The 19080-nt window shown below is 36.0% G+C and overlaps 1 protein-coding gene across 1 annotated transcript in view; it reads left to right on the top strand.

The window, feature by feature from the left end:
* Positions 1–1495: 1495 nt before the first annotated feature.
* The window catches only part of LOC128025966 (inactive heparanase-2-like), a 59660-nt gene continuing 42075 nt past the window's right edge, over positions 1496–19080 (top strand). The window contains exons 1-3 of the mRNA XM_052612608.1: positions 1496–1914; positions 5245–5399; positions 5857–6018. Of these exons, the coding sequence (XP_052468568.1) occupies positions 1664–1914; positions 5245–5399; positions 5857–6018 (568 nt within the window). The 5' untranslated portion in view covers positions 1496–1663. The remainder of the gene's footprint in view (positions 1915–5244; positions 5400–5856; positions 6019–19080) is intronic.

Here is a 19080-nt window from a genome sequence, read left to right as displayed (position 1 = left end):
CATTACTATTATTATTTCTTTTAGAGTTTCGCGATCTCTATTGTTTGCTTCCTATCCCGATGTGGATGATTACAATAAACACATTTTCATTAAAAAAATAGAGGCTGTTATGTCAGTAGGTTATTGATAATTTGTCAGGTGTTTGTTTTTCTTGCTCGGGGAAAATAATATATTTTCCACATATTAATACGTAACGATTATTATTGTATGCTATAGCCTACATACACATGGTATTTTATTCAGTATTGTGCATGTTAATCTGTAAAAAAAAAAAAATAATAATAATAAAAAAAAATTCAGAGAGCTTAACTTTTTTATTTTCTTTACTTAAACGTGTTAAAAATAAGCGGAATCAATCACTATTTGTAGTCATTCTGGCTTTTTTTTATAATAGCAGAAAACAAGCTTTTAAAAATAAAAGTTCCAATTGACATTCCATTGGAGAACCTTTTTAAAATACGTTTTATAGGAGTTTTTATTTTTATTTATTTGAAGTTATATGCTGATGTTAAAATGATCTTAATGTGATGTTAATGTGAATAACCTATAAATGTAACACCAATAACCTTCATAAAGGAGCCATATAAAACATATCATGGTTTTGGATAAAAATAGGATTTCTTTTGCTGAATCCTGCTGAATTTGGATAATTAGAGGATTTTTTACTAACCACTAACCAAAGAACAACAAAGAACACAAAGAATCTGATAATTCACACCAATCTGTGTTTGATGTATAAGATACTTCATGACAACGCTGCTCCTCCACTAAAATAATTCATATCTTTGGGCTCTGAAATAACAGCTCGAGCCACAAGATCTACAGTGCGAGGTGAATGCAGGATCCCGAAACGCAGGACAGTATTTGGAAACTCTGTTTTTTCTTGTGTGGTCGCTCGTCAGTGGAATATGTTGCCTATAGAGTTAAAAAAAAGCACAAATTTTTACACCTTCACACGCCAAGCAAAGAAATGGCTTTTATCAAATCAAATTTGTCCCCACATGTGACCAGATATGTGTATGTGTGTAAGTGTGTGTTCTAAGGTCTAAGTATATGAAAGGTGTGAACATGAACTTTTTATTTTATTTATTTTTTTGGCAAGTGTAAATCTTATTACTCATGTATGTTTATATATTGTAGCTTAACATCAGCCTGCCCAGGGACTACGGGTGAAAATTAGCTCTTGAGCTAAAACCTGGTACTATGCATCTCTCCCTTTGAGGTTAATGTTTATTGTACGCTGTCCCTGTTTCTTTAAATAAATAAAATAAAAAAATAAAATAAAAAAAAAGAACCACGATTTTTCGCCAATTTTATTTTTATTTATTTATTTTTTTTTTTTTGGTGCGGACCAATAATATTACGGTTCAGACACCTCACACTCGGAGAAGCTTCTGTTAAATAAGAGTCCTCTTACCTTTAAGAGCTGTTGCGTTACTACAGAGGGCGGTGCAGGGTGCAGTGTGATGGAGGCTGGCCCTGGGGCGTGAGTTTACTCCAGCGAACTCCAAAACAGCTGAAGACGGGGGGCTGCAAGAGACACCAGTGATCCTCGCTCAAGGAGGGGCATAAAAACACTTCAGGTGCTTTTTGTTTGGGTTTTATAAGGAGATCTCTGCTGGATCTCCTTCACTGCGCTCCGCCCGGTGCTTGAGGACAGAAGATGCCCAGGCAGTTCCTCTGCCCAGTGTTCGGCTCGTCACTGTGGTTGGCACTGATACTCCAGTCTCTCATTTCCTCCGCCGTTACCTACAGGAAACCAGTGTCCGGAGGGAAGAGACAGAGCTTTCTGGAGAGAACTTTGATTTTACTGGACGTGAATACGCGAAGCCCGGTGAAAGTTTTGAATGACAACTTCCTCTCCTTGCAGTTGGATCCCTCTATTATAAAGGATGGCTGGCTGGACTTTTTAAGGTATTGCAGTTTTGCAATTACACTCGACGCCTGACGATGATGCTTTGATGGTGCTGATGTGTTTGTGTTGATTTAGGAAGATCCTGCTGGAGAAGCCGTCCAATAGGTGTGTTTTAGAATATGGTAGCTGGTTTAAAGCTGGTCCAAATGAACCATGTTGGATTAGCAACATACGATCTTAAAGTGGTCAGTCTGGATGACCAGCTAGAAACCATCTCCCATGTTTCCAACACAGCTACCAGGCTTCTTCTAGATTTTCCAACAGGAACGCTACTAGACATTATTAGTGAATCTTTCCAATAACATATAACTACCCAAACACCTAATACTGCTATTTTACTATGTTTGAATCTATCGACCAACGTCCCGAATACACATTTTTTACACAATATCATATTTTTCTGAAGATAGGTTAATACCTAACCCATTTGCTCTTATTAGACGTTTATTGTTCACGGATAAACTTCATGTTTAGTTGCACATTTTGGAAATATGAAAGAGACATATATTCTATGCGATTTATAATTGTATCTTGTAAAATACTAGTGTAGACTTCCATGTCTATTTACGAACTTTCGAACATTCATTTTACGCGTAAAGTAGAATTCAACATGTTTACGCGCAGTGTAAAAAAAGAAAAAAGAAAAGGAAAAGAACATCTGTTGAATCCCAGTGAAACGGTGTTGTGGGATGATCTTCGCCCGTGAGCCCATCTCTCTACTCCACATACGAATATGGATTAATAGGCCTATATTGGAGCGCGTAACCCGAATATACGCGCAGATTTGAATGGTTGTGTTAATTTGCACACAAGGGCTTGACCTGGAAGTGAATAGGATGTGTGTGTTCCAGCCCCCAGAGGAGAAAAGACAAAACCCTACGGAGAACCGAGATGTAAGTGTGTTTCACAGCCCCGAACAGATTTCAGTATCGATGTAGTGTTTACTACCGATATATTACCAAAATAATAATTAGTATAGTAAGGGTGAGGTGTTGGAAAAAAATAGAATTTAAGAAGTGGCCCACATAAATCCGAACCCCAATTTGCTGTCGTGGCATTTATTGTTAGTTTTCTGTCGTGTTCAGTGCAACTTATAGCAGAGCAGTCAAATGTGTTTGTTTGGGTTTTACATTTAAATTGCGTAAAGGGTGCTTTAGCCTATGGAAAGAAACCAGGACTGAACAAAAGCGGAATTTGACACGACCACTTGAACATTTATATCACATTCAATTGCATGCTATTTTTACAATCTTAAGGTTTGTGATCTGCTGTTCAATAGATTTGATGGAATATGTATAATGTTTCGCTAATGATATGCGCATGCATGCATTCATGTTAAAGTATTTGTATGTAAATAATATATATATATATATATATATATATATATATATATATATATATAGTTATGCTTCATGCTTTGTTTGACTAAATTCACATTATTGGACGTGACTCCAAATGCGCGAAATGTAAATTTGTGTGCAGCTACTTGCTTCAGTTTTCTCTTTCTCAGAAATGTATTTTCTAACAACCCACCGACCAAACACAGGCTTCGCTGATTAAAGTTTGTGGTAATCTAGCTTGTTTTGCTTTTCACAAAATAATATGAAACAATTCACAGTCTATTTATTTTATTATTTTTATTTAATTCAATTTTATTCTTCTTTGATTTTATATGTTGTTTTTTACGTTCTCTACGCTCGAGGGCAGAATATTTGCGCAGTGGGCCTAGTTTTATGTGCACCTTTTACAGCTTCTTTACGGCTGGTACCGTATCATGTCTCATTATTTAGGAAAGCACTAAAAAAGAAGATGGTATTTATTTTTTTTATTTTTTATTTTTATTTTAGAAAGACACGAGCGTGTAGCACCACAGGCTGCAGCTCTGTGTGAAATAATCTGCTGTTGATTTCACCACTGACTGCGGCCTAAAACCTATCATAGCCTACATCACACCAAATCTGATGAACGTCGGTCTGTCAGTTTCCGTAAGAAAGTTATGCACTAATCTAATGGCGAAACCAGCTCGCTCCGGCCAAATAAAAAAGACTGGAAAAAATATCCCAAAAATAAAATAGGAGTTTATAATTATTGATGACATTTGAGATATTATTGCCTTGTATAATAAGACGCAGTGGGTTAGGCTATATGCAGTAACAATAATATAATTTTTTCCAGTAGCCTAACTAGTAGTGTAACTAATTACTTATAAGATTTCCGTAAAAAGTTACCATTAATAAAACAGCAAGTTATTTAATTATTGTTGTTGCCTCAACCCCTATGATCTGAAATCCAACAATCCATTAATTACTTGATTTATTTCCATAATTTCCACTACTCACATAGGCACGTGACGTCACCAATGCATCAGGAAAGCCTGGTATAGTGAAAAGCTTACATTCAGGGGATGGAAATACTGCCTTTACACTGATTTAGTCAGGAGAAAGGTGACCAGAACACAGATGTGTAAACTGTGGCATTACTTTACTCTGGCATTACATGGCTTGCCCAATCACATCCCTCTGATTCCAATCTAAATTATATTTCTATAATTCAAAATCTTAATTTATGTCATTTCTTTTGATAAAATACTTCAAGAAATCTAATCATATTTGGAAATTTGGAATTGAGTCAGTCACCACTGAGTGTTTGTCCGATCCAGTGTAGATTTTGGTCAAATGACGAGGCAGAAATATAAAGTAAGTAACATTTTAGGAGAATTTTAGGGGTAAGATAAAAAAATTACAACTTCTGTGGGGCGTGAAGGAAAAGTTATGTACTAGTAGTGTAACTAATTACTGTTGCCAGAAAGTAATAAGTCAAATAATAATATTACTTTTGAAAGGAGTAACTTGTTACTAGTAACAAGTAATAAATTATTTTTTTAGAGTAATGCGCCCAACACTGATTATATGTTGTGTAATATATAATTTGAAAGGATATAGATCCTATATAAACATGCTTTAAAGAAATAAGTCCATTTATTCAGTTTATTATCCATCTTCACTCTAATAGTGTAAAATCAAAAAGAAACCTCTCTTTCTGATTTAATGCACTATACAGTGCTCTATCAGGCAATGTAAATAACTAACTTCATATGGTCAGATTTAAACTGACGTTTTATTAATTAAAAAATATGACTAAATGACTAGACTAGATTATTTAATATGATTGAATCGAAATGACTACTTTAGATTGGACAAATGAACTTAGGTCCAAACGGCTCCTTAATGTAACCACTGCTTTTGTCTTTTTCTAGTGCAGCATTTGTTGTAGCCCTTGGGTTTCCCTGAGCCTTTTGATCTGTGATCTACATCTTTCTGTATCCACAGCTCCAAGCGCTTAGTCACTCTGGCACGGGGACTCTCTCCAGCTTATTTGAGGTTTGGGGGCAAACGGACCGACTTTCTCCAGTTTCATAACCTGAAGAATCTTGCAAAGTTTAGAGGGCCTGGACCAGACTATTACCTCAAAAACTATGAAGATGGTGAGGCCTGATTTGCTCGTTTTCAATTAGGTATTTTGCATAAACTGTTAGGACTGATTGAGAAGTTTGTGCACTCCGTGACTTGGGATCAGAAACCTTGATGGGAAGTCTGACTATATTCCAGAAATACGGTTTGGAATCAAGATATTAAAGCGGTGTCATTTCATACAATGTGAAACAAAAATGTGCATGTATAAACCAGAAATATATCTGAATAAATATTGATGCATTTCATTTGTTTAGTGCATGCCTGTTGAAAAGAAATGGCTTTTTAATTACCCAGACTTTTTTTTCAATAAACATGGAAGAGAAAGAAATACATTTCGAGTATCTAGTAAACATGTCCACAATGCAAACCACATGCATGGTTACATTGCACTTTTAGTGGTTAGCTTGTCCTCTTGATGGGCAGATACGCACAAAGAACTCCAAAAGCATTCTCGCGGTTTCCATGCAGACATAGTGCGCAGTGACTTCGCTCTGGACAAACAAAAGGGTTGCAAGCTGGCCAGCCACCCAGACATGATGCTGGAACTTCAGCGGGAGAAAGCGGCTCAGATGCAACAGGTCTTGTTGAAAGAACAGCTCTCCAACATCTATAGCGACGTCACATTAACAGGTAGGAGATTACAACAACATGCAGATACTGAGGTAATACAGTGTATATCATAACGTTCTTTTTTTTTTTTGCCTCAGAATTTCACCAAATAGGTTATAACATATACACACTCATGAAAATAAGATACAAAGCTGTGACTGGGGTGGTAGGCCTACCCTAAGGCATAAAAACTAAAAGGTACATCTTTTTGTACATTATTTATACATACTTTAGTTTTGTACACGGTGTGTTTAGGAATGTGTTGTTTTGGGTGCTTGCTGTATCTTTAGTTTGGTTTTATGTTGTTTAAGAACTATATTCAGATGTTTTGTCTCATTGATGTCCAGGATCATAGGTACGCCAACAAATGCAGTGATGTAATCATTGCTGCTTGTTCCAGAAACGCATAGGTTTCAAATGATGAGAGACAGGATGGTCCGGCAAACAATCAGCCAAGCATATGGTTTTATTGATCACTTTCAACAGCTGTGCTTTGCCTGTTTGTAAATCCAGTGTCCGATTTCAGATTTCATAGTCACACACACAGACACTGCCCCAAATGTTCAGATCATTTTATGGGAGAATAAATGTTTGAAAGGAAGAAATCTCGGAGGACTTGTCAGAGACCTTTGTAGTGCTGAAAATGTCAGATCAAGGATTGAATGAAGCTGAATGATGACATATACAACAGGCTAGTAGAAACAACAGCTGACAATGATTTCAGAAATGACACTTTGTAAAAGCACTTGCTATAGATCTGAGAAGGAGAGCAGGGAGGTTTTTGCATGCAGTTGGAATCAAGTCAGTAGTATCTTTTCTGCGTGTGTTTAAATCACTTCAAATGTGTTTTGGTTGGATCAGGTGTGATATTTAGATTTTTACTGCAAAGACACTGTTGTCGATTGAACTCTGATTCTACGAAGTGAATTAAGGGATATTTTGGGGGTTTTCTTTGACAGACCAGGTTTTTTCTTTCTTTCTTTCTTTTAAATGCCATTGTTTTGTTATTGTATTCTTTGCAGCAATCTCAATGTAAACTCAAATCACTATCTAGGTACAGTCAACCGGAGAGAGATTATTTGTTTAAAGCAGATTTAGTGTGGAAAGATTGTACTAAGTTTTATGTCAGGCACTGTGTGAGTTCCAGTGCGGGTCACGCCGCACATTTTCTTATTAATATTGAAATATAAGCTCAGATGAGAATTTCCTAACTGCACTTGGCATCAAGCAAGCCGAATGTTGTTTGTTCATATCTAAACCATTATCATGCCAAATTCAGCGAAAAACACTCTTCTAACTTTCACCCTTATTTTCCAAACATCTTTTTACACACATCTGCATTTGACAGGGTGTCTGTAAGAGGAATTAGGACTAAACACACTTAGCAAAGGAATCTCTTCCTCCGTGGATCTCAGCATGTGTGCTGTAGCAAAGAGCCAGCCGTGTGCATGACTGATTGGTGAGAATGAAGACACCTGGGTGCACGGCACAGACGGGTCTGTTAGCAATCAGGACACCCCCCCAACACAGTCACTGGCAGGTGGCAGGGGAATTGCAGTGAGATAGCTCTTCCCATCCATTTCCACTCCGCACAGGTTGGCTTTTCTGACCTTTTCTCATTAGAGCTATCCGTAATAGGCGCGAAAGCCCCCTGCCAGTTAAAACAAACCGTGGTGAGACAAGCCCTAGGTCATACTAGCTTTCACCTCTACACTCGCTACAGTTTAGTCCAGTTTATTTAAAGCAAACCATCAGAGACAGGTCGAGGTCAGGGCGCTCAAAGCTCTCATATTGCTACAGTTCCATTTTGCTTTATGTTCCATGATGTTACCTGTCATTTTAGCTCCTCTGTTTTCAGAATTCAGTTAGTGAATATTGCTTTATAAAATTATATATTTATGTTTGTAAGGCACTTTTTTTAAAACCCTAAAAAACACTTAATAACAATAAAAAAGTGTCTAATAAAGTAAGTTTATTTAACCATACAAAGCTGCATATTACAACTATATCATAACTGATGCACACATTTCTAAGGCCTTTAAATTTTCATCATGAGCAAGACTTTGTTCTTAAGCAAGTAACACGACTTTTAGTATAATTTTAAAACTGTCCAGCATCAGGTTGTAGTCTTTTTGCTATAAAATATTTACAGAAAATAAAAACTTTTAAATTGTTGTTCATAAATGTAAAAATGTATCAAATATTATACATATATATATATATATATATATATATATATTTTTTTTTTTGGGGGGTACATCTCTCAGTCATTATTGTATTGCATTGAATTATCTGTTAAACTGTTCCTTTTATTATTATTATTATTATTATTATTATACGTCAGGTTTTACATGGTTAACTGATCACTGATGGGCTGCCATTCTGAGATCATTTGAATAACCAAATACTATATGCTTTAGCATGGCTCACTGCAGATGCAGCATTTGGTATTCAGCTAAAAAAAAAAAAAAAAATTCCCGTTGCTTTTGTATGATATCAAGTAGCATATCTTCCAGTGCAAACAGAAATGACCTTGCTTAAGGCTTTAAAGTTTTAAAGTTGTGCTCCAAGTTATTATTTCAAATGTCCAAATTATTGAACTATTAATCTAGCAGAAATCTCCACATTTATTTATTTTGCAAATATTAGGTTGTTACATTAGGATAATGTCGTCATTTCTGGTTAAATTTTAAATTGTGAACATTATATAACATATCTACATAATGGGAATGTTTTTATTGCTGACAAACAATAACACTGAATAACCTAAAGCACATACAATATAGCATATACGTACAGGCTTAATTAGAGTGTGCTCAGACATCTGTAGAGGGCTTTATGGTTGTTATCGTGTGATTCTTAGCGTTTCTGAGGTCAGATACACTTCAGATCTGTGAACTGGTCTGCCGGACTCTCAGGAGAGCAGCATTCATCATAAATAACTGTCCCTTTTAAGTCGCATGAATGTTCTTGCTTTCGCTTTCTGCTCAAAACATTTCCCCAACGTCCACTTACAGACATGAGGCAGTCTGTCTGGGCAATGCTAGCATGTTTGCATCACAGCTATATTCAAAACCATTTCCTGCCCATTTGCTCAAAGACAAATGACAGTGTCCAGTGAGGGTAGTTTGAGTATTAGCTAGCTGACGGTTAGCCTTTAGCCTCTCATTTTCGTTGACAGCAGTAACTACTTGAGTCCTCAAATAGTCATTTGAAGTACGGAAATGTTGTGAAAATGGGCTAGAGGTGGGAAACCCTCCCATAATAGTTCCGCTTAAAATAAACGCTTAGATTCGAACAAAAATGAGGAGTGGCTTTGACCAGATGCAGTCTGAAGTGAGATGGTGCCATTTCACAACACTGCGTCATTTGTTTTCCCTCCACGAGTTCGGGTAACATGCCCATGCTACTCAGAATCGCTTTTTGGCTCATTGAGTCCAAGTTTTTGTCCAGTTGAAAACGTTTGCTCCATAGTTGGGCGGTTATTTAATTGAAACGTTTGCTGCAGTATTTTGATGAATACCGCATGGCGGATTTTCATTCGCCAGTCATCGAATAGTCTTCCTGTCCTCTTCTCTCTTCTTGTGCTCAAAGTGACACAAAGAGTTTTTCCTCCTCCCCCAGCAGCAGTGAAAACACACATGTGTGCACTCAACACAAACACAGCGCGTGCACGTAGAATAGTGTGCTAATGATAGATCTGAGGCTCTGACAGATGTTTCTGCCTGTGAAGGAAAACGTGATGTTTTTTTCTCTATATCTGAGGCATTAAGCAGATACTCACACACATCCTCAATATTCTCCAGAAGAGTTAAGAGCTGAATATATCTGTAGGCCATACATATAAATAGCACTCGTGAAGCACAGAGATACTTGATTCACAATTAGATAGATGCATTTGTTTCTTCATCAGAACAGGTTTGGAGAAATTACATGACTTGCTCTCCACTGGATCCTCTGCAGTGACTGGGTGCCATCAGAATGAGAATCCAAACAGATAAAAACATCAAAATAATCCACAAGTAATTCATGCAACATAAGTCAGTCAATTAACATGTGAAATGTGAAAAGCTGTATGTAAGAAACAAATATATCATTAAGGCATTTTACCTTCTAACAGTTCATAATCTATAATAACGCTTCCTCCAGTGAAAAAGTCCATCTTCTGTTGTTCTCTCACATTAAAATCCACCGAGACATTTGTTTAGAACTGTTTTGCTTGTAAACAGAGCTTGATCTGAACATATTTCTCTCTTGATTCAGGTGAGACTACTTTTTCACTGGAGAATTATGGATAGGACTCGTATTTTAGCCAGAAGCTACGATTTGAAGTTAAAAACCTTTTGATGGATGTATTTATTAAAATACACAGCTTTTCACTTCACAGTAATAGATAGACTGGAGTCGTGTGGATTACTTGTGGATTATTTTGATGTTTTTATCAGCTGTTTGGACTCTCAATCTGATGGCACCCATTCACTGCATAGGATCCTTGGATGAGCAAGTGATGTAATACTAAATATCTCCAAATCTGTGATGATGAAGAAACAAACTCATTTAGGATGGCCTGAGGGTGAGTAAAGTTTCAGCAATTTGTACATTTTATGGTGAACTATTAAATTCCATAAACCATATATTATTTAATAAACCATATGATCATTTAAATGAACTAAAATCTCTTGCAGTTGCTAGGAATAGCACAGGCACACATGCATGTGCTAATTAGCAAAAATTCCATCACTGCTCTTAAGTGTCCACAGCCATTGCTTTTTAAGTAAAGCAACATATCGTTTCCATCTTGGATTTTTTTCTCCTCCCAAATAATTGCTGACTACTTTTTGGAGCCAACTTCAAGTCCGTTTTAGCATTATAGTTGCTGCAAAATAAATGTTAATTATTATTGTTATTATTTAGAATTATTATTTTTTTACAACCATAGAGAGAGAGAGAGAGAGAGAGAGAGAGAGAGAAAGAGAGAGAGAGAGGGAGGGAGAGATTGGGAAATATGACTTGAATATTTACAATCTCAGTGTGTGGCATGAGTGAACAGAACTGTAAATAAATTAGACACTAATACATATTACAGACTCTTCTGAATGTTTCCACGTTGGCCAATACTCAAGGTCTTCTAAATGACCATAAAACAACATCTGAACTGGAGAAATAAAATTTGCCACAATAGAAGGTTATGAAGACAGAGTGAGCTCTAGACATCTCGTAAATGTAACAAGAAACTGTCAGCCTGCATGACTCAGACCACACTATATATTGCTGTTCAGTTTGCCAAATGAAGTGATAAACTAGCCTTTAAATGAATTTGCAAGTAGAAACAGATAATAGCAGCATATTTACAGTTTTCAAAATAATGAAAATAAACTGTGACCAAATGTTAAGAGAAAACAGATGTTTACAATGCTTGGAATGAGTCGAAATTCCCTGCTGGGTACACAAACACAGTCTAATAATGATGCTAGCGTCAAAATTATCAGATGTGTTTAAAAGGGAGTTTCGGATCTTAAATGCCTTCAAAATTAATTACACTTATTATAAAATATCTTATGGTTCAGTGTGGGTCATTTAATTGCAACCAAACCGTGTTTTTGCAATGAATTAATATGTTTTTTTTTTTTTTTTAACAAACTAAAATCACAGAAATTATGCTAATAATTTTTTTATTGTTTGTTAGTTCAAATCATCTTTAGAATATTGTGCTGATGAATTGCTGAGATGTTAGTGATCAGTTCCGATATTTAATTTGACCCCTACATAAAGTAATGCATGTGTATGATGCTTTAATGTTGCCACGTCACTTTTGGAAGCATAATAAGCATAACCTCGGGTAATAGCTTCTGTGATCACCAACCTGGCTGGAGAATATAATTTTATTCAGTCTGTTTTTTTAAATATAAGGTGGGCCAAGAGATTTTGTTTTAGTTTTCATGTGGAGATAATATTTCTACAGTTGTAGCCAAATTCTGAGCCAGGACTTTGTGGGAACTGGATGGGCCACATTTTACACTTTCGCATCCAGCAGTTCCCTTTAGTATCAAAATCTAGGAAATTAAAGATGACAAGATACATTAATCTTCGTCTCTTTAGTGGTTTACCAGGTCACACATATTGGAGTTATTTGCCTGGCCTTACCATGCAACACAAAATACCAAATAATAATCCAAGATAATCCCAACCAAGGAGTTCCCTTTCCTGTGATTGTTATAAAGCCGTAAGCTCTTAGTCCGTGAAGTTTCCTTTTCATTTGATTCATTCATTTGATAGTGGGTTTTAAATGAGTCATCAGTCATGCACTCATTGTGCATGAGATCTGCACTTCAGCAGCTGCAGGTAGTTTAATACCACCCCTTCATAAACAAATATTAAACCGCTGCGATTGCTGAAGACATCTGCCTTGTTGCCACATACATTTCAAGTACTGACATGACTAAAACCTTTATTAAAAATGTAACTGCATGAAATACTTTAACGGAATCACCGTAGCAAGCGCAAAATCTCAATGGGATTCATTCATGAAACACAAGCAGAGCAAATGTCTTTGCAAATCACTTGCAAAACCATTGCATTGCAATGCAAATCGCTGCATTCAATTCAATTGGATTTATGAATGTTTTACATTGAGATTTGTTCTGCTTGTGTTTCATGACTGAGACCAAAAAGATTTCTCACTACACTCTAAAATGCACATATTTTTGTTCCCATGTAGATATTTACTGTATGTATTTTTTTTTTTTTCAGCATTTCGAGTTCCAAATATGATTTCATCTTTGCCAATTATACACATCCAGAACTTATAATTTGGAACTTGGGTTAAATATAATTGAATATTAAAAAGATCTCTGTGTAAGACTAATAATAAGGGCGTTTAGTGTGTACTTTAACTGTTTAACAACCAATCTTCTGTTCACCTTCAATTCCACGTTCAAAACATACGTCCTTCATTACTTACAGACTTATAGCATTTCCCTAATTAAGCTGTCAGTGGATATTCATGAGCTTTGCCTCAGAGCACGATTATATTAGCTGTTTTGTAAGGAATTAGCACTGTTGGACATTTTGTTAATAGCTGACATCACAAAGAGATTGTTGTGGCAGCTTGGCATTATGTGAGGTGAAGTCTGGTTATATATTGCTGTGGTGATTTCACCTGGCAGCTTCGGTACTCTCAGCCTGGTTGGACGTTGATTTAACTAGTTTTAATGTTCCAAGGACCATCTGGCTTTACCACAAGTTCATCCTGCATGTTGAACTTTTTCTAAGAAAATTGCATACGTATTGAAGTCAGGGTTGTGTTGTGTGCCACTCCGAATTAAGACATTAAGAGGGCATTTTAAATTTAAGTTCAATTCCCGAGAGGGAAGAATTGTAACATGAATTGAAATGTGAAGAACGTTTTTTTTTTAACAAGTTGCGATATACACAGCATATTGAGTATTTCCATATTTGCACAGTAACACAGTTTTATATTTTTTATTTCGGCCAAACAGTTATTGTAATATTGTAAAACACCCTAATATTTTATATCAAAATAATCATTTTTTTTTTTTTTTAAACATTAGTTATTCAAAATTAAACTGACAAAACAGACAAAATGTATTTTTCATAATAACATTTTTGATTTATTGCCATGATAAGTCAAAATGTAGGATTTATAAGCAGTGGAATTGATTTGTTGCAATACATACTGTAAATGCCTTTTATTGAAACTCCATTGTGTGACATTGAATTTCTTCCAAGTTCCAATTCATGAATAGACATTCATGTAAACAACATTTTGTAAACTCCAAATTCTGATTGAAAAGTATAGGCTGTTTAGCTCACTGAAATTAGAAAATAGGAATTTCAAATGTTTTACACACTGTCATTGAGTTTATTCATTTGTTGCATTCCTTTAATTTTTATATTGCATTTCAGAATAGGATAGGATGATAATGGATTGTATTCTGCTTAAAGATCGGATCCAGTACAGGTCATAGTGCAGGAAAGCAAATGTATGTCAGTCTGCTATTTTCCCATTGGCTGATCGCAGGCTGCTGGCTCTGTCCTCCTCACAGTCATGCATGGTTCTGTGATGTTTCAGATGCAGGAAAGATTTGTGGCTCACGAACGTCTCATCTGATTTGTGTTCTCAATCCAACCTGTATCAGGTTACTCTTTTCTTCTAGAGTATTTTTTCAATAGCACAGCTGCTGAACTCTTCCCTGGACTTTTCAGACTGAACAGAGACCCCAAGCTCAGTGGGTCTGCTGCAGAAATTTATTAAAACAGCCCAAAGATATGTGAATTATGTGAGGCGCTGGCTGGATCTAGATGTTACCACCTGTGAAGAGGGTATTATTCATTTTTATGTTCTTTGTCAGTAGTTTTTCTGCTCCTGCAATATCGGTCAGGGATCATTAATCATTCGGATGCTTCTCGCTGAGGTGATTTTGATTATAATATAAGGTCAATACCAAGGCCAGAACCACAACTATGGTTTGGCAGCCAGGACATCACACATAACAAGAGCAAAACTCCAAACCGCTGCTAAGAATACAAGTCCTCTGTCCAATTTATTGCTTTCTCTATTGAAGAAGTTGTCTTGCCTGAATCAGGATAGAAATATGCAAAGATAAAGCACTTTTTACAAGCGAAAAAAAGTCCAAAACACATATAAACTAATTTGTCAGAGGATTTACAGAAGAAGTGACTTTTTGTAGTTGTGTCAGCCAATCAGATTGTAATTTATTTATTAATTTTTGACTAGCTTTTGCCATATTTTTGTTTGCCGTATGGAATAGTGAGTGGACTGTAGGTGTGGCGTCTGAGACTGAGATCACGCTTAAACACTAGTGGGCCAAGGCCAAATGAGGTCATTGCACAATTTCTTGATATTACCATTGATAGGAAGGTGTCCGTCCAAAAAACTTTTCCAAAAAACTTTTGCTCTTTGAAACTGTTTATAGTTTCTCAGAGAGTGTGATGCCAAGTGTATGTTTGGAAATCTAGGATCTACTGTGCAGAACAGCCAAAAATGCTTTCATTTCTGTATTTTTTCCAAGAAAAGTCTCGTCGTTAGATGACAAATAATGTTGTATACATTTTATGCAACTTAGAAAAGTGGATTCTATTTTTAGTTGAAAGAGAAAGAAGAAAGAAATTAAATTCATTTGCGGTCTCCAATTTCTCCCATTCCTGCCCAGCTATTTGTTTATTTGTAAATCCAGAGAATTTGCCAGAAGCCTGAATATTGACATGTGGAATGCAGAACTATTGCTGCTCAGACTTGTGCATTTGTGTGTTCGTGTGTTAAGGAGAGCGTTTTTTAGGGTAAGAACTTTTTGCTTTAGTTTGTCTGGAATAAACGCTCTTTCTGAACAGCATGTACAATATTTTTATATCATATTATGACTAAAGCATAAATTCAAATTACTAGAAAATCCCAAACACTTTATGGCATTTCCACCCAGTACAGTGAATTTTAAGACAATAACAATTCCGTCATAATTTACACATCTTCATGCTTTATGACTTTTCAAAGCTTTATGACTTAATTTCTACTGTACCATGGAACACAAAAACAGTTTTTGAAGGATTAGTTCACCCGAGAATGAAAATTCGTCCATCTTCTCCTCACCCTCGAAGCATCCTAGATGTACAGTATGTGACTTTCTTCTTTCAGATTAATCCAATCGGAATTGTATTAAAAATTGCCCTTGCTCTTCCAAGCCTTTCATTGGGGTTAAGCAGGTGTTTGTTGTCGACAGTTCGGAAGACGTGAAATAATAGCATGGACAACTTTTAATACAACTCCGACTGGATTATTCTGAAAGAAGAAAGTTACACACAACTAGTATGCTTCGAGGATTAGTAGAAGATGGACAAATTTTCATTTTTGGGTGAACAAACCCTTTAAGCTGATATAAAGAAAGTGAATGGTGACCACAATTTTCATTGTATGGAAAACTTAGTTTGGATATTCGGCAGAAAATCTTCTTTGTTGTTACACAGAATAAAGAAAGTCCTACAGTGTTTGAACAGCACAAAGGTGATTAAGTTACTAAACAGAATTTCCATTTTTGTGTGAACAATAATTTAAATACTGGAGCGAAGTAACCCATGGAACCCCTTTCTGCGGCCTGAAACTAGAACATTTGGGTAAGCAGCCCAGATCTTTCCCCACATTTGCAGATTTGTGATTGGCTGGTCTCTGTTATCCGTTTCCTCTCAGGGTAATCTATTAGAAATCCGAAATCTATCAAGCTTTGACTTTAATTCAACTGAACAGATGAGTTTAAAAATGATGTGGAGAAATCTCAGCACTGCAACAACAGTACCAAGACCGCAGTGAGTTTTGATGAAACCGCGTGTGAAGAAAGCCGTATTCTGGAAGGAATTTTATAAGTCCATAAACATGTAATGAAATTTGCTCTGGTCCAGGGAACATGGTAGGAAAAGTAAAATTGAGTTTTCTGAAGCAGACTGTAGTGCTTTGAAACAGCCTTCAGTTAGGAGGGGCTAACCAGAACCCCTCTGCTTTATTTTGTTCACTTTAAACTTGAGTGACAAGACCTGACGGCTCTAAGCAAAGGCAGATGGAGAGCACCGTTGACTGGGCACAGCATAAGGCCAGCAGAGCACCTCTACTGTGCTGGTGCCCCATATCCGCTTAGAGTGCTAAACATTTTAATAATGGTAACATCAGTGTCACCAGTGTGACCCCATTGCTCTTTGGAGGTATTATATATGAAGTGTGATTCTAGATTTAATATATATATATATATATATATATATATATATATATATATATATACACAGTACAGACCAAAAGTTTGGACACACCTTCTCATTCAAAGAGTTTTCTTTATTTTCATGACTATGAAAATTGTAGAGTCACACTGAAGGCATCAAGGACTATTTGACCAAGAAGGAGAGTGATGGGGTGCTGCGCCAGATGACCTGGCCTCCACAGTCACCGGACCTGAACCCAATCCAGATGGTTTAGGGGTGAGCTGGACCGCAGACAGAATGCAAAAGGGCCAACAAGTGCTAAGCATCTCTCGGGGAACTCCTTCAAGACTGTTGGAAGACCATTTCAGGTGACTACCTCTTGAAGCTCATCAAGAGAATGCCAAAAGTGTGCAAAGCAGTAATCAAAGCAAAAGGTGGCTACTTTGAAGAACCTACAATATGACATATTTTCAGTTGTTTCACACTTTTTTGTTATGTATATAATTCCATATATAATTCACATGTTTCATTGTTTCATGAAAATAAAGAAAGAAAACTCTTTGAATGAGAAGATCTGTCCAAACTTTTGGTCTGTACTATATATACTATATATATATATATAAAATGCTTGCAAGATTATCATATAGACGGCTTTTAAAATGGAAACACTAGGAGCATGCAGAGATTGACAAATGCTTATTAATTATTTCAGGTTTGTAGATTATTGAATGCACAGGATTTTATATTTATAAAGATATTACATTTATACATTTGTCCGATTCTTGCATCAAGGTACACATTTGCATTTGAGCATTCAAGCATTTCTTGCTTTCTTGCTCTAGATTTGAACCCATGATTTTGCTGTTGCTATCACCATTCTCTACTGTACTTATTATCTATTTTTCTATCTATTTGTAAAGTCTCATTGGTAAGGTTTCGTACAATCTGCTTATGCCTCATTGGCAGTTAGGTTTAGAGGTGGAATTAGGGGTGGATCAAATCACATTGTATGAATTCATACAAAATCGACACATAAAATGGTTAAATTTTTGATGAGATCCGGTTGACATGGTATCTGTCCAAATGTGTATGTACGTTGTGAATACAATTTGATACAAAGATAACTGTAAATAAAACAAGGTTGTTTTTGTAAGTTGATTCAGCAGACGTTTTACACATGTGCAGGGAGGTCAGGCGAGCTGATGTCTTTTTCAGGTGGCTGACATGTTTGACTAGGGTAAGCGTGATCTGTCTACTTGAGGATTTACAAGGGGAACCCAAGACTAATGTTTTGATGGTTTGTATCTTTGGAAGGTATTTATTGAGGTAAAACGCTTGGAAAAATGCTCTGTTCTTTTCAGAGGGCATCTGGTGGAAACATGCGACGCAGTACTGAAGTCTATTCCAGTGCTGTCAGACACGGTTACTGCAGAGACTTAACTGTCTTTACGTCTGCACCTCTGATGCAGAGTCGAGGCCAGCGACTGAACTATGCACTGAGGGGGCTTATCTCAAGAGATGAGTCACTATGGTAACTCATCATTTTAACATGTCCCACGCATGTGGAGGAATAATTCTGGAAAACCAGTTCCATGTTTGCTAAATGGTGCAGGTGGTTCGTCTGTTTTGTTCGGTGGTAAATCGGTGCTTTGTCTTTGTTTTAGTTTTTTTACTTATTCTTTTATTTAAATTAAATTAAAAATTAAATAAAAAATTTAAATTAAAACAATTAAATTAAATTATTTATTTATTTTAATAATGTCTTAACAGTCACTTTCAATCAGTTTCATGCATCCATGCTGAATAAAAGTATACAGAAGCGTATATCTCAATATTTATGTATTTGCTCTGAATTGTCTTAAAAATGTAATCCAACTATATTCAATTATTGCTTTTCAATTGTAGAACAATTTCAGCCAAACAGCCCTTGCAGCCAATAGATTCTGAATGTTTCATGCATGAAATAAAATACAATAAAACAGTTTTTTGTTCTTAATTAACATAAGAAAAAAATATTTAATGGATGTTCATCAATGTAACGACAGCAAGTAATAAACAGTAATATTATGCATTGTCACTTACTTTATTACTTAAAGCATATTTAAAATGTATTTTAAATTCAGATTTGAACTGATTCACTTGAAATAGATAATTATCTTGTTCACTAAAATAATTTGAATAATTTTTACTACTGCATTTTACGTACCTTTGTTGATTTCAGATGGCACATAACAAAACAAACTGTCACTTTTCACTTAGACTAGAAACTGAATTTGACCTTATGTTGACAGTGAAACGTCTGGCAACATAAAACTAACCTTTGACTCTCCATGTCTGTTGGGGAAAGCAAGCACATCTTCA

This window comes from Carassius gibelio, chromosome A13 (assembly GCF_023724105.1).
Source record: "Carassius gibelio isolate Cgi1373 ecotype wild population from Czech Republic chromosome A13, carGib1.2-hapl.c, whole genome shotgun sequence".
NCBI lineage: Eukaryota > Metazoa > Chordata > Actinopteri > Cypriniformes > Cyprinidae > Carassius > Carassius gibelio.
The sequence above is the reverse complement of the archived record's forward strand: the minus strand, read 5'-3'. Positions and strand labels throughout refer to the sequence as shown.